The sequence below is a fragment of the Apaloderma vittatum genome, unplaced genomic scaffold, assembly GCF_000703405.1.
Source record: "Apaloderma vittatum isolate BGI_N311 unplaced genomic scaffold, ASM70340v1 scaffold31891, whole genome shotgun sequence".
NCBI classification, from domain to species: domain Eukaryota; kingdom Metazoa; phylum Chordata; class Aves; order Trogoniformes; family Trogonidae; genus Apaloderma; species Apaloderma vittatum.
The window spans coordinates 5,901-33,354 of NW_009699019.1; the positions used below are offsets into that span (position 1 = coordinate 5,901).

The following is a 27,454-nucleotide window of genomic DNA, read 5'->3' on the forward strand; positions in this document are numbered from 1 at the left end:
CTTGATTTCTGACAAAGATCCTTATCGCACTTGGAGGCTGATTCAGTGGCTCTGCAGGTACACAGCTCTCTGAAAATCAAGATATTCAGGAGTTCCCTAAATCGACAGTCAGTCTGCCTCTCCTGTAGTGCTTAGATAAAATAGCTTTCATCACCTTTTCATTATATCAGACTCCAGCAGAATCATTACTACATACTGCAGTGGTATCACAAATAAGCTTCTCAGCCTCTGAAACCTATACTGATTTTCAACAATATCATAGTGATTCTATCACATATTTCATTCACAGTTTTCAAGATGCTTTGCAATGATAGGGTCAGCATTGGTACAGTAATTTCACAGGAAGGGGGATGCTCAAGAGTTTCGGTGACTTACCCAATATTCTGTTGCAAAACAGCAGTGAAGCACAACCTGGGTATTCTTGTACCAGGCTTGTGATTCAGCAAAGCACTAAAGCAAGTGTTTAACTTTGAGCAAGAGCTCAAGCTGTTTGAATGGAGACAAATTTAAGTATCAGCTTAAGTGCTTTGCTGGACTGGGTCTTCAGCTTTCAACAGCTAATTACTGTTTCCACCTATTTCAGTTTTTTTCATATAGCTCAGCATATTCTTAGATGGGGGAAATATTTATAAATTCAATTGCATGAAAAAATGTACTGCTTGCTGGCCTTTCAGCATCTCAAATGTTCATGCACATGTTTGGGTTTGTGTTGCTTTTTTAGATGACACCAGTCACTCGACAAGAAGTTCTTGGCCTTTACCGCAAGATATTCCGAATAGCCAAAAAATGGCAATCAGCATCAGGACAGATAGAAGAAACTATTAAAGAGAAAGAGTACATTAAAAATGAAGCCAAAACATTATTCCGAAAAAACAAAGATGTGAGTGTCCTTACAGTTTTGACTCTTTGAATGATTCTCCTCTTGCTCTTTGCACTGTTCCAGTGATTGGATGCTAAGATAAGAATATAAGAGTTGATTCTCCAAAATTTCATTCACCTTAAATGCTAGTATATTTGAGTTACAGCTTAAATTTCACCCCTGAAATAGTAATAAAAAACCCATTTCAGCTCTTCTACTGTAGAACTCTAAAAGGTTTAGAGCTTTCACTAAAAAAATGCCAAGAAAAATTAAATTCCAAAGATACTGCCTGTGTAATTGAAGCAGCTTTTGATCTTTTAGAAAGCTAGCTAAGTGTATCATTACCCATGAAATGGCAAAGAGCTTGGTAGCTTCTTACACTTTTTTTTCCCCCCTCAAATCAGCAATTATTGGCAGTTCTTTCAGAAGAACCACTTTAATTTTTTTCCCAAGGAAGAAATTTCAACCCCGCTTTTGAAAGAGGTGATACAGACTCCATGGTAATCAAAGGTCCTTGTAATTCAAGATCACAACACTTATTTATATCCTATTTTGGTGTGAGACCAAATTGAAGTAATGCAAAATAAAAAAAAAATAATTTAAGTCACAATTTACACTACATTTTTGACTTCAAAGGGAGTTTCTGGATGATAACAGAATGTAAACCAAGGAGTCTCTTCCCTCTCTCCTCTAGCTACTGTGACGAGTGACAAATGGGTGAGTGTGCTTTTTTCATGGATATATTAGTATTTTACACGTGTATTGTCTTTTTATAGAGAAAAATACCATTATTGGGTAAAAACCTCCTTCTGTAGCCCCAGTTGTGACAGCCTCTGGGCCTTAATATCGAGTACCATCAAGCCCAGAACTGCTGAGTCAAGGCAAATACTAATGTTACCTTGTATGGTTGTGAAAAATACAGTCATTGTATCCTTGGGATTGCCAGAAAAAGCTGAAGAAAGTCATCTGGCTGTGCATCGCTTTTACTTGAGCTTCCAGTTGCAAACTGCTGTACTTGTACAAAACATTTATTGTATGATCTTAGGTAACGGATCCAAAGTTGATTAAGCAGTGTATAGAAGAATGTGAGGCAAGAATAGAAATTGGACTTCACTATAACATCCCCTACCCAAGACCTGTGAGTATAAATCTAGTCACAAACTCTTCAGCTATACCCACTTAGCTCTCACTGGACAATAAAACCATAATTTCACACCACTGTCACTGCACTGTGTTTTTAGATAAGCCAGTATTTAAATGCTATGCTAAATCAGAGCAAATAAACTAAATGTATAACGAAATGTTCTCCATCTATCTTATTTCACTATAAAATGGCTAATTTTTCCTTCTAAAACAAGGACTCAAAGCCTAAATGGAGTTGCATGAGCCAAACTCACAAGGTCAGTGAATATTTAGTCCGTCTTGTCCAACCAATGAATGTTGGACAGGAATGAGAGAATAAAAATACTTAATTATATCTGCCATAGATACAATAAAGTTCATAGCCTATGTTACTGGTAACTGTTCTGGTCATAAATCAGATCTTACAAAACACCTGTGTTGCTTCTTTTCACCCGTTCCTAGGGAAAAACATGTCCAAGATTACCAAAATGCTGGAAGTTGCAACAATTGTCTTCTATCGCACCACTCTATCTAGCTTCTACTTGCCCAGTCACCTCTGTCTGCAGTATTTTATGCTGCCTCCTCCTCTCTACTCCTGTTGATTAGTTTGTATTTTCACATCTATAGTTTCCTTGTCAAGGTGGTCATAGTAAAAATTAAATTGTATCTTCATTAGATGCTTGCCTAGAATATGGTCACTGTTAGTATCTGTTTCACATACAGCTTTTGCTTTTTCTCGAGTATAAAGAATAACAATGCACACCTGGCAAACAGTGCTCCTAGAAATGAGCTTAAAATGTATGCTCTGCAGGGGCTTCGAAATCCCAAAGGATCATACTAGATCATCTCTCACAGACAAACTGGATGATCGTTGTTTTTCAAATTCTAGAAGTTTCTGTTGCTGCTTTAGTCAGTGCTTTTACTACGATGTGCACCTAAACAGCTATCTTACAGGATGACAGCCTCAGAAACACTAACATCTGACTGCTAACACCTACATTTTTCAATCACTTAGGGGGGATATAGCTGCATGACTCCCACTAGTTGTCTTAAGAAATATAAAGACTTTGTCAATCAAAGGAAGAGCCTGTCACCTATTGCTCCTTCTGCTTGTGGAGTCAATGACAATGTGCATTTTAATATGGTGTATATATAATAATGACAATAAGAAGGCAGTCTTGGGGTTATTTCATGACTTGATAGGTAAGTGAATAAAGCACACAGGGCTTTAAGACATCTAAAGAATTTTTAGGGTTTTCTAGGTCTTTCTGTTCTGGAACACTGTCAGCAGTCATATTACTTGTTGAAATACAAGTATCATTACAGTCTGATATCAAGCTATAAAACAAGATTACCAAAGCCTAAAATATATAGGATTTTAATAAATACAACATTTAGGGCCTGAAATCACCCCTCAGAGACCACTCCTCGTAGAAATCTAATAACCTGGTTTGAGACATTACAATTGGCCTCTCCAAAGTGTGAAGAAATTACTTCAAACTCAGTGAAACCTAGTGTGCCTATATGGCTGGTTTTTTGTAGGTTCTCATGCACATAACTGGTGGGATTTTCTTTTCCAGATCCATCTGCCTCCTATGGGTCTTGCCCATAAACAAGGCCGTACGTTGCGACACCAGGAAAAGTTAAGGAAGATTTCTAAGCCAATATATCTGAAATCCCATGATGAAGTTTCATAACCCATCATTTAAGCTGTAATCATGTCATTTAAATTGCGGACTGCAATCAAGGTGATTTGTGTGCACAACTGTGAATGAAGCTATTTTGGTTACTTGCTCACACGTCTCCTGAGGCCAAAGAGCTAATTGATACATCGCATATGACGGATAAGGTCGGTCGAGTATTTATTACCTTTCAACCACTGACTCATCAATAAAAATAACACTTTTCCACGAGTCAGGTGTGATACAAAGATTACTTTGACATCAGGACAAATTACAGCAAGTTTTCAAATTCTGTTAATCTGTAGCAGGGTTCTCCCATGGTTTGAGGATTGTATACGCTCAGTTATGATTCAAGGCAGTGCCTTGGGCAAGGGTCAGCAAAAATCAGAAAAGCCCAGGAGAACTGAGCAGACACAGTGCCTCCAGAGCTCCCTTATGCAAGTGGGAATATACAGTGACTGCATCATGCAGCTGCATTACTTCCTCTCATCTCTGCTTTGCCTGTTGTCCCTGGAGAAACGTTCCAGTTTTCATAGTATCCTTATGGTAACGCAGTGGTTCTAAATGGATAGCAGCAAAGTGATAGGCAGAAATGCCACCACTCCTAGAGTGTCTATGTCAGCTTTTTTTCCCCCGTCCTTTGGAGAGGGTGTGGATGTGAAATGCAAAGTTTGGAATGCCATTGCACAACTCTGAGTAAAGCATTAGTGTTGGGTTCTTCAGTTGCCCATGTATGGACTGACTGAAAACTCTCCCTTTGAGGCATCACTGTGGGAGCAAGCTTAATATGCTTTGGGATGTCTTCGCTGTGCATTTTTACATAGGTAGCTTTTCAACATAATCAGCACACTGGCTTCCTCAACTATTATTTTAGTGTTAGTTTTTAACTTTTACATTATGGACAGAACCCCAACTTCATTAAAACAAAGTATCGACAACTCTCTCTTCAGTCTCTTAAGTTCAAGGGGTATTTTTGTTTCACAGGTGCCTCAGGAATGGAAGTGAAACAAAATTACCTTCCCCTTCACTGGCCACCAATTGTTTGGGCTCCTGTACAGACAATGGCAAAGAAATATTCTTGTCTACCTTAAAAATAAGTTAAAACTGGCCACGTTCAGAACAAAATGACAGTGCCTCCCCCAGGAATACAAGACTGAAAATACAAGCAGAGGAGAATGTACAAGGAAATGATGAGAAAAGCGAGTCAGCAGGACAGGTACTGACTAGCCCAATTTCTCACTACCCGTTGTGGCTCCAGTCCACAAAGGTATCTATTCCCATATAATTATTTCCTGGGAATGCCGCATATGGGAAGTAACATGTAAAATGCCATTGTTCTGCCTGTCAGTGGGAGCTTTGCAAATTTTCTGCTGCCAGGAAGACACAAAACAAAGCTTTAGTCTAGGAAAGGGAGATGGAATAAAGACAGTAATAAATAACATGATTAGACCCACTGCTTAATCACTGAAAGAAGTGCAAATACAGCCTCTTCCTCCCCTCGTTCTGATACCCCTCTGTACAGATGTGTGAAGTGAGCCAAAACAGTATGTGCAGACAAGGGTTTTAGATGGAAGTTTAGGCTTTTAATTGTTAAAACTCATGGCTAATGAAGGTGGTGATGCTGTGACTCACCAAGTGAATAAACAGCGGTGTAAATGAGCAATCTAAATTTACTATCTGTATTATAGTCACAACTCTTTCCTGAGCACATTCCATATGATGTCGATTATTTCAAAAGAGCATCTCTACAATTACAGAAGATGTACACTAAATTGAAATAACAATATGAGTTTGAGCTTATTTCTGAAGAGAAATATAAATAAGCAACTTTTAAAAGGCTCAGGTAGCCTTAAGTAACTCAAATGAGTATCCACTTCCTTAACTGAAAAGCTAGTAAGTTGAACTGCAGTAGCAGCATCACATTATCTGAGACGATCTCAAATAACAGATAACCCATTAATTTTTTGAAATATGTATGTAAGAAATTATTAACTAGTGTCCCACCACAAGGCAAAGATTGAAATTAGCTAAAGGATGGATTAGATCAGCTCTTTTGTTAAGTCTTTCACAGCTTAAGTTAATCTCTGTATCGAAAAGAGAATCTGCCTTAAATACAGTCCTTTAGTTTTGGAGGTCAAACTGGCAAACTACCATTTGGAAGGAGTTTCATTAAAAAAAAAAAAAAATTCATCTGCAATTCAGTCCAGCGAATAGGCAGATGTCTCAACTGGTACTCACTGTATTAAATTCCAAGGATCAGACCTCTTCTGTCAAGAAGTATCCCAACAATGGTGCAATATGTCATTCTTACACATTAATTTTACTTGCAAAAAGATGTCTTAAAATACCTCAGAGTTCTCAAGAGTTTGTAATGTGCTGGATTCAGCCAGCGTACACTCTGTCCTAGATTTCCTTCACTTTCTCTTATTCCTCTTCCAGTAAATACTGTCTCTTTCCAGTTTATCACACTACTCAGGAAATGCTTTAGAATAATTTAGAATAAATAGATGACACTTTTTATTCTTTAGAAATAAAAATCCTGTTGCACAAACTCTCCTGCAAGCTAGCTGGTAGGCAATGCAATAGCAATTTGTTGACACAGTATCTGGCCTTGAGTATCTAAATAATACCTGCTCTCTGAAAAATTTTGTCCCTAAGTCCATCATTAGTAAGGTTGTAATTTATGAAGCCATGCTCTTACAAAACCAAATTTAACACATTAGCAAGCATGCAATTATTTAAGATGTACTCAGCACCTGCCTACTGAATGTACCCCCTTGGTGCTGGCTAGGAGTGAGGAAAATCTCATTAAGTTGTAGCAGCGCCCCCATCTATTCCAAGGGAAGTATCACAGAACTGAAACCAGTTAACATGGATTAGGTTATGTGATTGATCTTCCTACTAATACAAGTTTGTTCTTGTAATACTGTTTAGATCTGGAGAAAATTACAGACAACCTGGGATCTCACTTTTTAGGGACCCTATTATATATCCATCAGAAAATATGATTTTTTTATAGATCTTCCAAAACATGATTCTCTTCTCAAAAATTATTGTCAATTTGGATGACCGTACTGCAACATTCAGAAACAAGTTTTGTTTCTGCCAAAAATCTTTTAGTCTAAATTGTTAAGAGTAGTTTCTTCCTACCAGTAAGCTGAAACACTTGCACGTCTCTGCCCTCTTTATTAAAGCAAATACCCATTGCCATAGTCACCACGTAACAATAATAACGCCCCAAATGCCTGCCTGCTCTGCTGCTGCTGAGGCATCGGGTGCACGTGGTAGATGACGATACTGTGCTAATTACCTGTGTGTATCTTTGTGCAGAGCAGCGCTGTATGACGTGCCTGCAACACTTTTTGGTTACCTGTATGTTGCCATTCTTAAAAGTTGCGGTTTTATGAATATCTGTATTCTTTTTCAGTGGTTAATAAAGCAGTAATGAATGCTGTTTTCACCTCTAACAGCAAAGCACAATACAACAGATAAGTTCCTATGACAAGAGTGGTATGTTTTAATGAGTTGCAGCAGCATCACTTACTGATTGTAGCAGGATACTGGGAATTATAGCTGCATCTCTGTGAAGCCTCGAGCAAGTCATTAAAATGCTGCAATTTGGGCAATGAAAAAGAAAAATTACAAGACCCCAAATTAGCAGATGTTTATGCAGTGTTGTTTTTTAAATGTTTGCCTTGATCTTTGTTCTTCTCTTGTGCCGTGTGCACAAGTCTAACGATGCATCTTTCGTGCCTTCTTAGCATGCTGTGGGGATTAGTTAATGACTGCACAGCTCTTTGAAGATGTTCAGTCTATTTTAGTTTAATTAATGTTTGCAAGCTACTTTGAGCTTCTCTGATGAAAGGGCTTAAACAAGTACAAAATTTCAGGTGATCTAACATGCAAGAGGGCAAGATGAGGAAATAAAATGAGGCTATAGGAGGAAACAGCTGCATTTATCAGGTACCTTGGATATGTAGGTAAATCATACTGAAATAGAAAAGTTTAAAAATGAAGAGCATACTGCTCTGAGAAATGGCAGGCTCTCAATGCACATGGCTATCTAGAAGTTTTCAATGGAAATTCTGAGGCACATCAAGAAGTTTCAGTATAGTTTTATAATCCAGCTCTAGCAGTTCATTCTAGCTGAGGATTGGTTTTACATGTCAACTATTCTCATCTCCTCCCTCCTTGCCCTACATACTCCAGGGTCATAGAAGTGTTAGGAAAATCCAGAGTCTTATTTGCAAGAGTTATGCATTAGATTCCCATTAAAATCACCAGCAAAACTCTTTGGGGCCAATTTAATTTAATTTTTTAAAAAAAGGCAAGCCCCGTAATAGCAGACAGGTGGTTCCATTAGGATTTCGCAATATTTGTAACGATGTGGGTGGCACAGTTTGATGGGAGTTCTGTTCGTTCTGATCTATTGCAAGACAAAGCCCAGCCTTTATCAGAATTCCTGTTTATAGTGTTCTATATTCATTCACTCTTGCTCAGTGGCTGATAATGGCTAAAAACCAAAGGAATTTGGTAGCTGTTTTGAAGTCAGCAGGATATCCTGATACAAAAAAAAAATATTTGCAGCCATTGTAGAGTAAAGTATATCTTTTAATAACAAAATGCCAGTGATTTTGACTTGCATACTCTCAGTCATCTAACTGGCATAGTGCTGCCACGCCTCGGTTTATCCAGTGTTTCTGGGGCTTGTCTGAAGGGAGTTCAATCGAGAGAACATAGTTGGTTGAGTGGCCAGTAGTGGATAAGACACCTCTTCTTGCACTTGTCTTGTATACAGGGCATGAATAGGTGTTCGTATGAAGAAATCTGGAACTTTCTCCAGGTTTCAGCCAAATTATGGGCAAAGAATCATAAAGGATTTTTGGAAATGATTCTCCAATTACCATGGATTCTCGGTCCCATCGTGCACCTTCCAAAAAAAGGCCTCTCACATAAGCCCCATCTTCTGGCATTTTCTCCATTGTGTGCTCTTGTTTTATCACCTAGAACGATTAAACCATTGTTTGATTTTATTTTTACCTGAGTATATTAAATCCCCTAAGTGACAGTCTGAAATTGATCCTTTAAATAAATATTTTTTTCCTTTGCAAACTCTATTCCTTGCTGCCCCAGAACATGTTTCAAGCTGTTTGAGAAAAACAAGATTCCTCTGCATATTCTTACCTCAAATTCAAATCCAATATGGTCAATTGGGATGGTGTATTTTCGGGCGTAGTTTTGTAAAACACCGGTCAAAAAAGACTGAGTGAAGAAGAACCCTGAGAGCCAAAAGACTGTGGGTGGCCCATTGATGACCCAATCCTGAATATGGAAAGAAAAAACAAACATAAGAAAAATACATATGTGGCTTCACTATGCCAATTCACCAGAAAAGGGATGGGACCCTCTGGATACTACTGTTAGAGTTCTATATTTTTCAGAGACAACAAATCACATAGTCTGTCATGATGACAACAAAAATAATCGTTCATCCCGAAACAACCAGAACTCAGTGCTACAGAGAAAGAAAATTCAGAAAGTCACATAAGCCTATTTTGGTAAGTCTAGATGCTAGGCAGCAAAAAGAAGAAATAGTATTGAATTTGGACACTTTTACCAATATACCCTCTTTTACCCTCTTGTAAGCACCAAACCCCTAACTAACATGAAATGCCAGCTTGGACGGGGCTTTGAGCAAGCTGGTCTGTGGAAGGTGTCCCCGCCCATGGCTGGGTGGTTGGATGTAGATCATCTTTAAGGTCCCTTCCAACCCAACCCATTCTGTGATTCTACAAAAAAGGCCAAACTGAGGGTACACATCAGCCAACACATCAGATCTTAGTAGAGGAAATCATTCCAGTACAAAGACGCCAGACAAGATCTTGGGCCACATCTTTGTTGGACTGGCAGTAGGAAAAGCAAGGGAAGGGCAGAATGTCCCCACACGAAGCTATTTGAAGTCAAAAGAAGCCCACATGGTACTTTGGTCCAGCAAACAGGAAACTGTGCTGCTTATACAAATCTTTCAGTCACTTCTTTCTAGCTTTCTCCTGCCCTGACTTGTACAGGGTTTCACTACATCTCAATACCTCAGCTACTTAGGGTACCCTTGGAATTTTAATTAATTTAAAGGGAGAGCTAAGAATGAAAGGGAAATAACGGAACAGTGAGTAAGGAATGAAACAGCTTGTCGAAAGTGTGTGTGGAAGTGGTGTCATTTTTTATTAAACCTGAAAGATATTTACAGTCACACATATAAAATTTAATAGTATTCACTATTTCTAAAGCAGTCTCACACCTGGTTCAGTGTCCTTTGAGCAGGGATGTCGTTAATGCATCAACACAAAGTAAAATGCATCTTCTAGAAACGGAAAAATGGAGAATGCCAAATGCAGCACTGGATTAGCACCAGAGGATTATACTCCCAGTTCACCCTGCTGAGCAATTACCCAGTTTATTGCCATGCTGTTAATGCAGTGTGCAGTCACGAGTATGTGCAAGTAGTTCACAATGTGAAGCTGTAAGGGTACTGCCGAGTGAGGACAGTACTGATACACATTTTACCCATTCAGCTTTCAACTACTGAGGTCTCAGACCTGTTGGTCCCAGTTTAGCATACCTGGAAGAAGACCAAACGACAGAGGAGGTCAGACACATAACTTCCCAGTGGCTTCAGCGATGGATAGGATTTGGCAGACCACATTGATGGTACTTTTCCTATTAGCATGCTGTTGAAGACATCTTCAAGTTCAGATGACATCAATACTTGGCCTTTAATGGCTTTGCCTAAACTAATGAGGCTGCTCCGAACAACTTCAGTAAGCCTTCAGATAAATCAATCAAAGAAATCGTCATCTCAGTATTTAATTCTTACTATCTGGCTAAAGACCCGAGTCTAACCTGAACAAAGGGCAAATCAAAACTAATAAAATGTCCTGTCAGAAATTCCTTATCCGACCTGTACTTGTCAAAACTCTTCCTTATCTTCAGAGAAGTAAACAAAGAAGAACCATACACAGAAAAATGAAAGATAGTGAAAATTCCTTTTATAGCCAAGGGAAAAATCAAGTGACCAAAGCTTTAAAGATTGTAACGCTAATTAACATAGTGAGCTGTAAATATTGGGGCCTGGGTCTGACTTAGAAAGAATAAAGTAAGCTCCTTTAACTCAACACCACGAATTCAAATCAGATTTAAGTTCATACTCAAAGAATATAGGTACTATTTCTATATTCAAGTATAATCCTATATTCACCTGCAGCTTTCAAGCTGCCTTTTAAAAGGTTCATCCAAAGCAGAATCTATCATGTTAAGAACAATTTATTGTGAGAGGCTTATAAATGTTTAAGGCTTGTGAGTGTCTAACTCTGGTGAACATAAGCATATTTCATTATGAGTAGTGCTACACAGAACACTGAGCTATACCTGTTAAATCTAATTAGTTCTTGCCTAAGAACTGTATTCATGGACTCTTCATAAAGTACTGGGTATGCTTGCATAACCTCTTCAAGATCAAAGCCACTTGGTAACTTGGACAGGATGTCACACGCCAGATCTTCAACAGTTTCCTGAAATCACAAGTTTGCAGTGAATTAAGAAGTTCCCTTTTTTTTCACCTATTTTTAATCAATATATTCCACAAAACACTATAGATTTTCTATTTTTTTCTGCATAACCACATAGGTACTTTAGTCCATTTTCCCAAAGAAATAAGGCTTAAAAGGCACTTACTTTCTTTGTACATCATCCTGCCTGTCTGTGCATGTGCATGCTTGCTCCTTTTCCCATCTCAGTAATTTAAAATCTGTTAGTAATTTTGGTTTGATTTGCAAGAACGTTTTCAGCAGCTTCAAGGAAGCACGTAGCAGGGCACACAAGCATAATCCTACTACTACCAAAATGAAGGAAAAGGCAAAGCATGCAGCCTGGGGGAAATGATGGGAAGACCATATGAAGATGCGTTCCTGTGTGACCTACTGTAGGTGATCCTGCTCTGGCAGGGGGGTTGGACCAGATGATTTTTCAAGGTCCCTTCCAACCCCTGACATTCTGTGATTCTGTGAAGACTCCAGCCACAGGAGAAGCTTACATACTTACAGCATGTTAGACATAAGAGAATACATTCACCAGACAATCCTGCAGGATGCGATTTGAGGTGCTTTACCAACAGTGATTGCTCTAACTACAATTTATGATTGAAGTGAAACACTTCACTGCTACTCTAAAACATGAAGTATGAAAGAAACATTCTTATTCAAACTGCATGTTCTGCACAGCCAGGTAGGGTTGTGTGGTATTAACCTGTTTGAATTCAAAGTCATTAGGGTATTTTCCATCTTTAAAGGTTCTTTGCTAAATTTGTCTGTTTCTCTACAGGGACGCCCACATCTACTCCCAAAGCCAGTGTCATGTGATGAGAGGTGCTGGATTACTCTGAAACGTAGGGCATGACAGGAAAGGGCACCTTTCGAGAGTCCAAGTTGACCTTTCTTCCCCAGTTACCTGAGGGGATTTGCCACCTCCCCCTGCTTCTCTAGGCAAAGTCAGGAGCACTCCATGGAAAAGCTGGTTAGTCTCCTGGTTATCCTTGGTGATGTCTGCATTTTCATGAAGTCCAAACACTTCAGGGTGTGTTGTAGTTGGTAAGCTTTGTATGTATTCAATGTAAGACTGTAAAAGAAACATTTAGATACCAGAAAAACACAATGCTAAATGATCAGTAAAACCAAGTTGGACAGAACCTTCCCATTTACAATCAAACACATTAGTTCTCAGTTAAACACATCCAGGAATTGGCTTACTCAGTCCACAGAGATAAATATAGAAGTTTTGAGTGATTCAAAGACTCACTGAGGAGTTGTTCTTAGCACCCTCATGTAAGTTGCAAGAAAAAGCAAGAGCATACATTAGAAATATAAAAAGAGCGCTGGTAGGAATCACAGAAGAGGGTAGGATGCTCTGTGTATCACCCCTACAGCTGCAGGCTACACAAATAGGTGGGATTTGAGCACATTCACTATCTCTATACAATTGTTAGAATGGAAAAAGGGATAAAAACTGAGTACTACACCAGCCATTCCACCTCCTCATCCCGATCACTGCTTTTAAGGCAAAAGTGGTTGCAAGAGGGTGCAGAAGTACCCTGTAAAATCCTGAAGCCTGACTCCTACTGGCTTTCTAGAACTGTACTAGAAAGCTGCAGAAGGGTGGCTCTTTGCATCAACACACATCAGAATATTGGATGATCGCTATATCTCCATTGGGGTGTGTTAGATACTAAGTACCAGATTCATATTTTATACATAAGACATATTCTGGCATGGCTTTGTGATCTTAGGTTTTTTATTTTCTATTTGTTCTACTCAGTATCTCAAAGTACAAGGTAGATAAGGTTTTTCCTAATAAGAAAGAATTTACATTCCTTATCTTCTCACCTCATATGGGCCATGTGGTGGGATGTAGTACTCATCTCCAGCTGTAAGCATATACTTGTCCTGCTCTATATCCTTGCTATAAACTATTGAAAGCAGGGACAGGAGAAGACGCCTGTCTTTATCATCTGTTACTCTACCTCCATAGTTACATTCCCCTGGGAAAGGACAAAGAAAGCCAGAATAAAAAAATGTAAGTCAATCAACAAATAAAAATAGTTTTCAATAATACATAGTCCAGTAAGTTGAAATTCCAAAGATCCAGATCTTCAAACGTTTTTAGGTCCTACACTTCAACTGACTCAATGGAAATTAGGCACTGTAACACCTTTGGAACTATCGGCAAGGTTTGTATGTCTCTATGATGAAAGCTTTAAGATATGCTGCGAGTTGGTCTGAGAAGTTGCTGCTCATGCCACAGTAAATAATGTCATGTTTTAAATGGCAACTCTTTTGCTTAAAATTCTCTTAAGTTTTTGGAACAGTCAAAATCTGCACAGTGCTATATAGCTGATCCTTGTCTTGTTCCTTTCATGCAAACTTAACCTGATTATGTATGTATACAGTAGAAAACAAGGGATCACAAATACACAATACCCTTGTGCAGAAAGGGTTGGAGAGATTTAAGTAATGAGAAAACAATAAGGGGAGGTTTACAGTGACTGAAAGTACAGAAAACGGCTAAAAGCTCTTAATTATTACATTAATCATAACTTTCAAAATTAATTTTCATAAAGCTAATCATAATATTACCAAAAGTCAGGAATTATCTTTATGAGGATGACAAAGGATGTGCCAAGAAGCAGCTAAATTTCTGGAGAAAGAGAACTGAACAGACACAGCAACCAAGTTATTTACATTGGCCAACAGCTCCTGCTTGAAACTGCTGAGTATCATCACATCGTCTGGGAAACTGCCACTGCTCACTGTGCCAGGACCATATTGATCAGCTAAGGTAAAACAGAGGCCATCAACATTTTTATCTGACATATATGAAACAAAGACCAGGAGGTTTGCTGGATCATTAGTAATTCTTCCAGCGATATATGAGCCAAGGCAGCAATAACACCTGAGGCTCTGGGATCCAACCTTGTCTGGAAGGCTAAGAAAGTAAACTTGAATGGAATCCACTCAATTTGCCAAGAACTCATCAGTTGATCACTGTACCAGCTGAAAGTGCCTAGCAAAGTCAGCACATGTTAGAGGGCGTAATGCCTGTACCTGTTAGATATGTCAGAGCTTCAAATGGGATTTCTTCATATTCATTCAGAAACATCTGGATCTGCTGCATACTGATTCTGAGGTCAGATTCGTTGAACTCGTATGGAATATTCCAGCCTGTTCAATTCCGAAAAGACAGACGGGGGCATTGGTGCACTGTACTCATAACCATGCTCAAGAAATGATGGTATTGGTACTGTACTGCTACTACAGAGCTGCAGATGATAGCTTCCAGACAGTATCTAAAAGGAGCCCTGGAATTTACCAGGCTGTTTATCACAGGGACAATACGACTCCATAACAACATTGTATCCTAAGGCACTTCTACCATAATTCTCTATAATTAAAACATAAGCACAGACATTTTGGCATCACACACTCCTGAAAAATTGTATTTTACCTTAAACAGAACACAGCTTTCAGCTAATCTGTTGCTATTCGGAGACAATGAAAACAGGATTTTTAATTCATTGATTTTAATTTTTAATCAATCTGCCCAGCTATTAGTGCTCTTTGTATATGATATTTAGCGTAACAGTACAAGAAAAACAAACAAAAAACCCCAAACAACACACAGGAGCATACTCCAGATAAGAGAATCATTCAGAAAACCTGCACCCCTAGCACAAACCAAAAATAGGGCTATTGCTGCAACTATCCTTCTTCCACCAGACAGCTGGTCACATTAAGCAGTAGGTGTTGCTTTTGAAAATAATCTCTTTGACACTTAAAAAAAGTATGTTTACTTTAAAACAATAAATTAGTATCTTCATACTGGCAGTCTAGTATTTACTTAAACAGCTGCCTATTAAAATAAGGACACTTCGCAAGGGTAACCTGTTATGGCGAAGACGGACTCAGTTGGAATGGAAGGCTGAGAACTTCATGTACGCCAGTGGAGAATGTAAGCTTTATATAGTTGTAAAAATGGAATCTATAATCCCATACATTTCTACATTTTACATAGAAATGTTATATGGTTTTCTAAATATTCCAAGATCATAGAAAAAGCTGAAGCATAAATCTTACCAAAACGTATCTTTTCATTGCTGTTATGAGCATCACACCACAGCTATGTCATTTTGTTTCACACCAAGAAACATAAACACTAGCTTTGATTAAACGAAGTATACACATAAATAACAAAAGCAGAATTGAAGACACATCTTTAATTATGAACATTTAAAATGAAACTGGATTTGATGGTAAGAACTTTAGTAAAAATTAATAACTTAGTGAGCTATAATTTACTGTAACTACTGTATAACATATTTACTTGGAAAACAGGTACTTTCTAGTCCTCCTCCAGGGTAATACTTCTAGTAGCTTCAAGAGCAGCTTTGCCTGAATAAGAATCTCTGCAAATAACAGCTTTTAAACTTTATTATGTTTTGTGCAATACAGATTCCACTCTTGCAAGACTGCTAACAACAATACTGCCTTTTTACAGTGAGGGTCCAGTAATGCATTTCAAAACTATGAATCTTTTTGAAACAACCTGCAAAATAATCTAAACCTTACCCAGTGGGCCAAAGTTTCTCCTTTCCTGCACAATAGCATGAAAAAAGCAAAGGCCAAACAGCAGTTTTTGCCACATTTCTGGCTTCTGGCAACTCCTGAAGAACACAGGGTCAGAGACGGGGTCGTTAAGGTATGATCGAAGCATGTTCACTCTAACTCCTTTTGGAGGCTCATTGGTCATTTTAATGCCATCCTGGAGGATACTAACAGGAAACTTTTCTGATGGATAACTGGTTAACCACAACCTGAAAAGAATTTTTAAAAGTACATTATCAAGAAAAGTCAATATCGACAAATCCTCAGTACTGATCTACAGTAGACTAAGTTTTACTACTTGTTAACATCTCATTTTTTTCTAAAATGCAGGCATAAAGTAGATTATATTGGACAGGTAGAAAAGATGACACCTTAATCAGGTATCTTCATTTTATCACTGCACAAAAACAATATGTTATACCTAGTTGATCACACAAAACAAGTTTCATTTTTAACTAGTGTCTTCAGCAAACGAAAAATACTCCCATTAAAAAGAGCAAAATATTAAAACTCCTACCTGAACTTATCATTGGTGTTCTCAGGCACTATAACTTCCTCACAGATTTTTTCCAAAGCAGGCATCCAGCTAACTGCAAGATGGCAGTTTTGTAACACTACCCAGGTGCCATCAGTAATAGCCTGATAAATCATTTTTGCTGCTATTGGGCCTTGGCCCTGTCCAAGCGAAATAGTTTGGGTGCTCATGCCTCCCATGCCAACATCATCAGCAAATTTTAGCAAACCTATGATGGGAAGTTTCACAAATGCAAACAAAGACAAAGTCTATTAGAAAACAGATTTATCTTATATACATCATTTTAAGTAATTAAAGGGCAACAAGTCAACAAATATTGCTGTATCAATCACTGTGTTTCTGAGGCATATGCTAAAATATAGATACATAAATTAATATTAAAAACCTCAAAACAAAACAAAAACCAATACAAAAAAAAACAAACCAGCAAAATCTAGCCAGGTTAAATACTTGTCCGCTCCTTTATCCCTGAGTGCTCAGTTCCAGCCTCCCCTACAGTTCTCTACTCCTGTTGCATGGGAACAATTGTTTATGGGGGTTGAGCTGTAAAACAGATCTTTAGATCTGGTTAAAAATAACCCTCCAGCTTTGCCATCAAAACCAGTACCCTCCTGCAAATATGTACTTATGGTATGGCTCCTTATTACAATTCTTTTGGCAGAAAACCAGGTTTAAAAATAATCTTGATGGTTCTTTTTTACAGGACATTTAACAGATGTGGTTTTAAGTGTGGTCAGATACACCACTTAATTAGGATCTGAGAGGGAGGAAACTTTCTGGAGGAGGGGCTGCAACGATGACTGGGCCAAGTCCCAAACACCCACTGAAAGAATCATAATGCAAGAATAAATTATAAACTGATCTCAATGTTACAAGCTTTTAAATCCTTAAATTGCTTCTCAGAGACATTTCATCACCACTACATTCATTCCACCCTCTAGCAATTTTACTATCATTGCTTACATATGGGCAGGTGCAAATGTTTGATATTCCACGATTGCTGAATTGTCACTTTAAAGATCACATGAAGGGGTTTACATTTCATACTCACTGACAATCAGTAACATTTAACCAGACTAAAAAAAAAAGGTTTTTCTGATACCAATCTCACCTGCCATAGGATCAGCGCCTGGTGATAATATAAAAATCAAAGGAGCACAACAATTTGAATCACTGTAGCTTCTTCCAAGATCAAAAGTAGGTGGTTCAATAAATGTTCTTCCCATGTTTTCCATTATGAACTTCTGTACTGCTGGAATAATTTTGTCAGGCCTCAAACATCTGAGAATAACCATGCGATCTAACCCCATCAGTGTGCTCCATGTATCTGGGAAGGCTTCTTCATGGGGTCTTACAGAGTCATATATCATTTTCCACTTTGAAAAATTCTCTCTTACATGTTCCATTAGTCCCTGGAGGTTTGTCAGACTAGATGCACGTACGAGCTCAGCCCACGATTTGTCAGACAGCCAATCTGGAGCTGGATTGGGGTGAGGATTATCAAGAGCAACACCTCCTGTCAGTAGGAAACGCCAAACCTCATCATCTATTTGGTCTTTTCCCTTCATAATGCCTACTGTCAGTAGGAAGGAGAATAACAGCTTATCCTTTTCAAACAGCGAGCGACAGACATTATTATAGATGCTTACTGTGAAATGGTCAGTTATATTTTTAATTCTTTCTTCTAGATCTTCACTCTTCTTGCTCTTAGCAATACATTGAACATACAAGTTAATAAACCAAGTCAATGAATACTGGTACATAGGTTCAATGTTTGCAAGGTCAGAGATGCAGAAGAAGACAATAGCTGAATGAATAGCAACTGGCTTATACCTCATTCGAGTAGAATCTATTTCCATCTCAGTTACAGAGGAAATCTTTTGCTTTTTGGAGATCTCTTCACATAACTTTTTGGATGAAGACAAAATATTAATTGCTGTTTCATCTTCTAAGATGTTTCCTTCTGAACTGGAAAGAACCTCCAGGATTTTATCTTCTATTTCCTTTAGTTGTTTCTTGTTGGCTGCACTTTCTATAATCAGTTTATTTTTCTTTTCTTCTAGCTCAGGCTTCTCCTCTGCAGCTACAATTCCAAGAAGCTGGTCCTGAAGACCCAAAGGTGTAATCATGAAGTTGAGCAGACAAACTTTCACAGCCACTTCAGGAAGATAATGAGGATTTCTTAAGCGAGTTGTTATGTAAAACCTGAAATCTCTTGAATATTCAATTATATTTTCCCCTAATTTCATGTATTCTACTCCTTGTTGTTTAAATGTTAGCTTTAATAAAATGGGTTCTATGACAGGATCTAGTTCTTCACCAATATTTTCCAGCAGGACTGGTGTTCCAAGCTGAATAGCATTTTCTAATGTCCTCACATAATGTGTGTCAGATAATTTGATAACTGACAGCCTGTTATTTTTCTCCATATTTTTTACCCACTTGTTAGCTTGCCTTTGAGGATCTATCATTAAAGCCCATCTTCTTGAATTGGAAACAATTACGCCGTTGTCAACGGAAAAAGAATCAACTGGCAATCCAGCAATCTGCCATGCACGGATTTTGACTGGATCCCCTAACGTATTACTTAAGCTAAAATCACTGGAGCATGGTATGTTCTTTTCATTGCACAGGGCCTGCCATTGCATTTGACATTTTAGGCGGTAATCAACAGTAAAGGCTCCCAAATAAGCCACGGTTCCTGATGATAACAACACATCTCCTATAAGGTCTATGTACCTAATTCCTAATAGTCGTGCAGCTTCTGCCCACCTATCTTTCTCTCCACCAAGACCACTAATTAGCTGTTCAGCTCTCACAAGCTTTTGTGAACAGAGTTCAATATTATCTTCTAATTCTTTCTTCTGGTTGTTCATCTTGTCAAGCTCATCATTCAAAGCTTGGAGGCGATCAACCACCTCCTTAAGTTCTGCTTGTTTCATTTTTAGCTTCTGCATTTGAACGTTCAGTAATCCTTCTGCATCTTTCAAACGTTCGCGCTTTGGGGCAACCACTTTTATAACGCGGTCATATACCTCCATGGCTCGCACCCACTTGCATAGTCCTTCACAGGCAGATGAGACATTTCTTATGAGAGCTGGCTCGAAGTCTGGATGTTTAACAAACTTCTCTCTAATTTTCTTCATTACAGCAGGAGGAATGTTATCCTTGTCATACGTCTTTAAACTCTCAAGGAATTTCAGATCGCCAAGAATTTTTCTAGATGGTCCCCAGTAGTCTTCTATCATTTTACCTTTATCACAAATAATACTAAAATCAGGCTTTAAAAAAAATGTATGTTCAAAGTGAAAAATAAAACCTTGAAAAATAACATGAAGGTTTAACGGCAATGATTTTGCAACAGAATTTTACTACGCAACCACTGTTAACTAGTTTGGGAAAATCATTACCCAAAGAAATTAGGACAGGACCTTCAGCATCCCTAACCTATGTCATATTTATTAATTACATTTTAATTCTAAAACAACTAAGCAAAATAAGGGAAACAAATTACTATACAGTCTTTCTTAACATAGTTCATTAGATAAATCAATAACTATGTGAAACTATGTTTTGGACAAGAGATATTTATAGAATTCTTATTTTCAGTTATGAAGGGTTAAACTGTAGGGACCATAAGGTAGAAAAGTAAAAGAAAAAGGTCTCTCCTCTCCTACCTCGCATATCCTGTGCAATCTTGCAATAACAACATAATCCACACAGAAAGAGCTTGTTAGAATAACTACCTATGGCAGAGGTATAGCTAGAATTCTGCTTCCTAGCATAAATGAAATTTATGAGGGGAAAATACAGGCACATGGTGCACAGCACATCTCCAGCTCCCAGAGTTCTTCAAGGAAATGCAAATCTCAAGATCAGGTTAAAGCAAACTGAAGAGATTACTTTGTGCTGGGATCATATTTACAAAGCAAATTGAAGAGATTACTTTGACTGGGATTGTATTTACAAAGCTTGTACAACAGTGTCAAGCAAGGGCAGAACATTACAATGGCAAAAGCAGCTCCTTAGCTCATCAAGGTAGTTAGAAGTCATTGCTGGCAAAATGTGCTCCTAACGCACAGGGCTGCATTGCAGCACTTCAGGGGTACAACACAGCAGCACCCCAAGCATTCCTAGGGCAGGGACAACAAATACCACAGCATTACCACTGCCGCCTGGATCGGGCTTTCTCTCTGGTTTAGTTCCCTTCATGACACAGATACTCTCCATGACGAGCTTAACAGGACCAGGTGGATTCTGCATGGATTTCACAAGAGAGATGTCTGAAGGATTCAAGGTATCGAGAGCTGCAAGCGCTGCCTCCAAAGCTGGCATGGCCTCGGCCAGGTCTCCTTCACATTCATCCTGTTAAGACATGGGGCAGAAGCCTGTAACTCCTCATGAAATACCAGGTCTGCAACCTGACCCCACTACAGCACAGCCTCAGAGAACCTTCTCTGCGTCTAAGTACCTAACAAAAAGACTCTCCACAACATCGTTTCTTAAGAGGAGAGAACTGCTTTCAAAATTCATCTGTGCAGTTTAAACAGGGCAGGTTTGCAGAGAAATCAGTAACTTCTGTAAGCTGAACTAATAGCTGGAAAAGCCAGACAACCTTTCAAGATCAACGTCTCTCTGGCCTGACATGGAGAATTAAAATACAGGTCAGATACAGTTGTTCTTAGTTAAATCTTACAGCGCTGCTTAGCTAAAAAATATGTACTGTGTAACTTAACTTCTTTATCATGTACACAGATCTCAGTAATTATCTACCTTATCTACCTTATCTACCACTGACATTTCCAGCTAGTTACAAAATAAAATAATTGAGGAATCCTGAAGCTCTTGCCAGGAAATGCTGTGCTCCAGACATCTGGCTATGGTAGCATCTCTTAGATCATGCCTAATAGGGCTCCATGCAGTGCTACACCCAACTACCTCAGCTAACTCTAAATGAACTATCTTTGCTCCTGGAAACAGTATAATGCCATCACTGAATCTCTTGAGGAGGAGAGTATATTACGACAGAAATAAGAGCTATACAGCTTTCAGGATGAGAGCTGGAAAGAGAAGCTATGCAGGACTGTGAGATCCAGTCATAGTCTAAACAGCCAAAAATTACCTTGTTTATACTAGGAACATGTCATTCATCATCTCTTGCAACTTTGTTAGTGTAAAAGCTTGGATCATGCCATTAACACATCATCACAACTTCCATTTACTTGGAAAGACTTGGAACCCACTGCTCCAGGCTCAAGCCCTGGTGCGCTACCTTAATAGCTTGAGCAACGGCTGCTGCTTCATTCGCCTCTTTTTCATCTGCTGACACTAGCTCCTTCTTTGCATCTACTTCAGCTGTTTCCTTTTCAATCCGGATCATCATTTTGTCTGTTTCAGCAGAAGTTTGAATTAGTTTGGGCCGAAGGGCAGTCAGTTCTTTCTGCATCTCTGCAATCTGAGGAACATAACAGGAAATCAGGAGGAAATCTGTGTAAACATTGCATGCATTTCACATCGTCATGTCTTAGGAAGAAAGAGCAGAAGATGTTATATTAATACAATCTAAAAACAGACATTTGATCTAAATAATTATTAAAATAGTTCTCTATCCTGGTTTTACTAAGAGCTGTTTTATTTAACTGAATAGTTTTTTTAAAAGGATTTATCATCCATGCAATATGCTCGCTTTTTTATGATCCACTTAATTTCGATAATGAGAAATAAATTGATTAATTGTATTTTTCTCCTTAGACAGTTTTGGTTTATGGAACACCAAATAATCTTTTATTAAGTGTTATAACATGAATTTACACACCACAATTTCTTAATTTACACACCACAATTTCTTAAAATGACTACGCGATAATCTAACTTTTGTTGCTGGCTTTCTATAGAAAATTAGCAACAGCATCATAAATATAGTGAAGAGGGAATTTAATACACTTTATTTTTACAGGTTTTAATCAGCTTATACAGACTCTATGCTAAAGTATGCACATAGCACATATTCAGTGTGTTCATATGAAACTTACTTGTAAGGATGCAAAGTCAAGTTTTTGAAGTCCCATAAGATAACGACTTCTCATCATGTCAACTTCTTGCCTCTTGCTATTCAGCAGAGTCTTAAAGGTAAGAACTAATTCTAGGTATGAAGTTGGTGTGACATAGTTGTGTCTTCGCAGCGTAGCGTAATAGCTGATCGAGAGCTCTCTCGTGCTTTCTTGGAAATATTTGCACATTGACACAACCCTAGAGAAAATTTTTCCACATTATTATGAAAATACAATCTGTCTTTATCTTAATCGTGAGGAAATAACTCTAAGCTTACAAATTTATATCAGCGTCAGTAAAGGCAGAACTGTTATTTCTCCATTATAAATTTTAGATGCCTTTCTAAGAAAGACTAGATATCTTTGACTGTCACGGAAATCCCAGAGTTAGCTTAGCTATGTCCATTAATAAGGACAGTTTCCTGATCAAGTATGTTGGTGGCGCGAGGGGAAGGGGAACAAATATTTGCGTTTCGTATGTTTCTTGACAGATTAACCCATACTCTTTTCTAATGCGATCTTCGAGTTCGACATCCTCCAAAAACTTGTTAGCAACCATTTCCAAAGCATCTGTTGGCCAGGTTTGGAACCAATCAATGGTGCAGCAGTTTATCAGTGAAGGGAACATCCGTAATCGATTCCGAAATGCATCTCCAATAGGACTCATGGCTAGGAAAAATAAAAAATAAAAAAAATCACGATTGTCACCTGTCTGTCTGCAGTTAGGAAGTAGAAAAAAAACAAATATAAGAAAAAACATTCTGAGAAGTAACACACTCTGTACAGACCTAAGACAATATGCAAATTTTTCTTCACTCTTTCAATAAAGAAATTGTACATAGCAAGGGGAGTGGCTTCAATTTTCTTGTTTTCAGTCCTTGCTGCTCCCTGCATTTTCTCAACAATTTCAGCTTTCTCATCTGCTGCAAAGATATTAGGCACATCGCCAGTATTTAAAAGCATGTTGACATCTTCTACAAATGCTTCATCCTTTATTTGATTATCACAGAACAAAAAGGACACATTCTTGTTACCAACGCCTGCTTTCAGCATGACTCGTTTAACATCTTCTTTCCATTCACTGACTCCATAGGACTTCATAACTTCAATTTGAAAGAGTTCAAAGTTATTCATGTAGGTGGCGAGCTTGGTAGCACTTTGTCGACCACTCCCACCAACCCCCACCAACAACAGGTGTCCGTTATCCTGTTTCAATACCCTACATATCCGTGAGATATGCTCAATAGCAAACTTGAACATGACTAAGGACATTGGTGCTTTGCTCATATTGTTGTATTCCTCAAGGTAGTATTCCATCACAGTTGTCAGTTGCTTTAAGTCAGTGATTTCATCATACACTTTTACATTACTGTCTGGCTTCAAATAGTCTCCAAAGAACAGGCTGCGAATATTATCATCAGAGATTTCTCCAGTAGGTGAGAGATGACTCAGCACCTAGAGAAAAGTAAAGAATTATTTTCCTTAAAGTCATAGTCATTCTTACCTACATAGTAATAATACCGTGGGAAGCACTGTTTTCCAGCTATTCTAGTTATTACCTTAGTCAGGATAAAAAAAACCAACACAAAATCACATCTAAATGGGGAATATGCTGTGGGTTGGCATGCAGATTTCCAAATCTGCTTACTTCACAGAGATGTTTTGCTGTCAGATATAAGATCAGTTCCAAAAAGACTTTCTCATAAAACTACCCACTACTCGCATTGGCTCACCCAAATACTAATTTAAGCAAAAGCCCAGCTAAATACTGTGGAAGACATTTATTCCAGACAGTCCTCTGTACCAACACAGATTCTTTTGAAGTTAGGAACCATTCTGATATGAAGTAATTTATATTAACTTTTCTAAGAATATGTATATTACTAGATAGTGAATAGAAGACCATCCAGTTTTTAAATGCATTGATCAAAGTAATTCAAAATTTGTCCAATATTACTATAATCTCAACATCTAAGTACTTCTGAAAATCCAGCAGCCTCATTCTTGATCCTAGCACATTACCCAGAAATACCTTATCAAAGCTCTGATTGAAGACATTGGATGTTGTCTCTTGTACCATCTCAAAGAATACCTTCCTGTCCTCATCATCAACTAAGCGGTCATAGAAAACCCGGTAAACCTCATGAATCCAGAGTCTGATCAGTTTATCTTCATCCTGAAGATGTAAATACAAGAAAACAGGTAAATATAGCTCAGGCAGGATTTGTTTAAATGGAAAAGGACAGAAATGTCCATCTGGACCCTGCCATATCTCGTACCAAACTCTGTGGGAATCTTTCAGTTCCAAGCCATTTAGCACAGGGCTCAGCTTCTGCTGACTTCACTGGCTTCCTTACTAGTTACCATCTTGTCCTTCCTGCCAATACAAACTGGGTCTCTGATGTCAAACTTTTTCCTCAACTGTATCAAATCTCCCCACCCTTCCAACAAAAAGTAAAGAATAAATCTTTCAAATCTTTTCAAACCCAAGCCCTGCCCAAAACCTATTCCTGGCTAAGATCTCTCCTGAATAGCTTGTAGTTGTTTGGTTCTGTTTCTCAGCCAAAAACACACCCCCAACAAAAATAAAACTTTTAATACTCCTTTAATCTGATATTTTACCAAAAACAGATAAAAGAAGCGTACGAAAGAAAAACCACACTCATCAGTATTCATTTGTGGTTTGTGACAACAGGCAAAACTGGGGCTAAATTATTGTCCTGTTCACTGATGAGCTTGCCATTTGCAGAGGAGATGCTGAGTCTTCTCCCCTGTTTGTTTCTTTTGTATATTTAGTTTGCAAATTTAAGAGAAGGGACTGTCTGACTTGATGTATAGGCCTTAACAGATGGGCCTTGGCCCTCTGGGCCCAACTGTAACACAAGTAAAGAATACTAAAATGACAGCTGTCTCCTTCTGAGACAGAGAGAAAATACATAGCAACGTCTTCAGGGATTATCTTGATTTTAAACCTTGCAAATCTGGTGAAATCACAGTTCATGTATTTTGAGATGTTTTCTTACTGATACTATAAAAATAATTCACTTTTGCTATTGCTCTTTCTTACAGCAAGTTAATTAAATTAGAACTTACTTGCAAATGAGTGTGCGGACAGAGCAGTACTCCTTTAATAACCCTGGAAAAATCTCGTAGATTAAAAACATAGTGGGATTTTGACGGAGTTGGTAGAAAATTATCAACTGCCATTTTATAAATCACCATTGTCGCTTGCACCATTACCTTACCCAGCCTTAAGAAGGAAAAGAGATACAATTTTACCTTCGTCAGATAAACCACGGGAGAAAATAAGACAAAGGTGTTACAGGAAATATACATGTTACCTTATAAACATAGGCTCAAAGCCTTTGCTGAAGTGCCAATCAGCAACTGCAGTAAAAATCTTGGTTAATACGTGATCGTCAAAAGAATGGACTGATACAATATTCAAGTGTCGCATGAAGCGTCCTGTAATACACACAAAAAGATGCCAAAAGACTTAGGAATGTCCACACACCATTCGACATTTCAGCTAGTATATTCTAGGACTGACTGCCACTCAAACAATAACATTTGAATCTGGCTCCAGCTCCATGATTTTGTTTTCAGCAAATATCTGCCCTAGCAGCGATGCAAAAGAAATACAAAGTGGTTCAGATCTTATATCAGCATTTCACTTAGAACAACTGGTTTTAATATGAAAAAAAACGAATCTCCATTACAACAGGCCACTATTACCCAGATTTTCATTTCAGCTCACATGAGCCCTGTTGATCATGATATGACATTGTAAAGCTTCACAAAATCAAGTATCTTGTTACCTTTCATCTAAAAAATCCAGTCTATACAATAGTAAATTTTACAAATTTAGCTGTATTAGAATGGCTATTTTAATAAAGCCTCCTCAGAGCACATACATGTACTGCACTGTTTATATGAAACAAAATAGCATGAAGTGTCCTCTAATGAAGTAGCTGTAGTTATACTAGGGTTATACTGTCATATTTTTCATTACAAAACACAATCTCCCTTATGGTGATATGACAGGAATCATGGACTTTGCAAGTAACATGCTTGTAAGTAAATGCAGGCAGCCTATCTTAGCAGCAGCAGATACAATTTTAGAAGAGAACTGCCAGAAAGATTTCTGAGTGGATGTATTTCATACCTTTTCCAAAGAACAGAAAATGGAAAAAGGTGCCCAATTATCTAATTTTAGAATTATTTTCACCGTTCATAGTTAAATCAACGTTAAAAACATTGTTTCTAATGTCGATTAAACTCCTCTTGGAAAAGGTGAAGGTTTGACCTTGAGCATGCAGTCTCTTATTTGGAATGGCCCTTGCAGTGAATGTAGCTGCAGCTTTACAAGTAATGGATAAATGTAGAATTTGGTCATCAGCAAAACTGAACCCGTGTTTTAAACGCAGACAGTTAGGTAACTACATGCCGTAGTAATGTATTTCCTACCTGTAATATCATTCCTGCCTCCCCCAGGTGGACCCATAGCTGAAACAAGCTGCATATCTATAATATTAATCTTGGATGTATCTTTCTTGTCATACCAGTGCCCGTGATCAATCCACTGTCGGAGAAGCTCAATAGGTGGCTGAGCTCCATATACTTCCTTTGCAGGCATGTTTAGGTCATCTGTGGAGAACATGGAATAGAAAAATCTCAGCACTTAGGAATTACAGTTTTATTTCAGAGTTAAGAAGATCAAATAACTGAAGTAGATGTAGAAAAAAGCTGTGTCTTCTTATTCTTGCTTCCCATTAAACTAACTCAGATCAAATGACGTTACACTTCGCAGGCATACTTAGAGGTGATGGTTTAACCTAGTTGGTTGCTTATTGTTTTATTTCCTGTCACACTGCAACACTATGAACTATAGTGAGGACAACCATCACTTGAACAGTTACACACCTTTCAGCAGGGGGCAGTGCTAATCCTTCTTTGGATGCCTGAAAAAAGCTAAAGTAGCTGTGAGAGAAATTCAA

The 27,454-nt window shown here is 38.2% G+C and overlaps 2 protein-coding genes across 2 annotated transcripts in view; one reads left to right on the forward strand and one right to left on the reverse strand.

Moving 5' to 3' along the window:
• The first annotated feature begins 719 nt into the window (after positions 1-719).
• LYRM1 (LYR motif containing 1) lies at positions 720-3,894 on the forward strand. Its single transcript, XM_009878224.1, has 3 exons — positions 720-880; positions 1,905-1,997; positions 3,562-3,894. Exons 1-3 carry the CDS (start codon positions 722-724, stop codon positions 3,676-3,678), a joined length of 369 nt encoding a protein of 122 aa, XP_009876526.1. The 5' UTR covers positions 720-721; the 3' UTR covers positions 3,679-3,894.
• A 4,364-nt stretch (positions 3,895-8,258) lies between these two features.
• The window catches only part of DNAH3 (dynein, axonemal, heavy chain 3), a 50,385-nt gene continuing 31,189 nt past the window's right edge, over positions 8,259-27,454 (reverse strand). The window contains exons 38-56 of the mRNA XM_009878226.1: positions 26,925-27,104; positions 25,799-25,922; positions 25,551-25,707; positions 24,490-24,633; positions 23,246-23,912; positions 22,961-23,126; positions 22,440-22,656; positions 21,680-21,862; positions 20,574-20,772; positions 17,519-19,660; positions 16,390-16,615; positions 15,837-16,081; positions 14,316-14,432; positions 13,098-13,252; positions 12,166-12,333; positions 11,089-11,231; positions 10,283-10,487; positions 8,848-8,985; positions 8,259-8,666 (exon numbers count right to left, since the gene is read on the reverse strand). Of these exons, the coding sequence (XP_009876528.1) occupies positions 8,313-8,666; positions 8,848-8,985; positions 10,283-10,487; positions 11,089-11,231; positions 12,166-12,333; positions 13,098-13,252; positions 14,316-14,432; positions 15,837-16,081; positions 16,390-16,615; positions 17,519-19,660; positions 20,574-20,772; positions 21,680-21,862; positions 22,440-22,656; positions 22,961-23,126; positions 23,246-23,912; positions 24,490-24,633; positions 25,551-25,707; positions 25,799-25,922; positions 26,925-27,104 (5,930 nt within the window). The 3' untranslated portion in view covers positions 8,259-8,312. The remainder of the gene's footprint in view (positions 8,667-8,847; positions 8,986-10,282; positions 10,488-11,088; positions 11,232-12,165; positions 12,334-13,097; positions 13,253-14,315; positions 14,433-15,836; positions 16,082-16,389; positions 16,616-17,518; positions 19,661-20,573; positions 20,773-21,679; positions 21,863-22,439; positions 22,657-22,960; positions 23,127-23,245; positions 23,913-24,489; positions 24,634-25,550; positions 25,708-25,798; positions 25,923-26,924; positions 27,105-27,454) is intronic.

Bases quoted from the DNA above. Each gene is read 5' to 3' on its own strand.
- LYRM1 (XM_009878224.1), top strand. From the start codon at position 722: ATGACACCAGTCACTCGACAAGAAGTTCTTGGCCTTTACCGCAAGATA. The intron at 881-1,904 runs GTGAGTGTCCTT...GTATGATCTTAG, and splicing joins TATTCCGAAAAAACAAAGAT to GTAACGGATCCAAAGTTGAT. The intron at 1,998-3,561 runs GTGAGTATAAAT...TTTCTTTTCCAG, and splicing joins ACATCCCCTACCCAAGACCT to ATCCATCTGCCTCCTATGGG.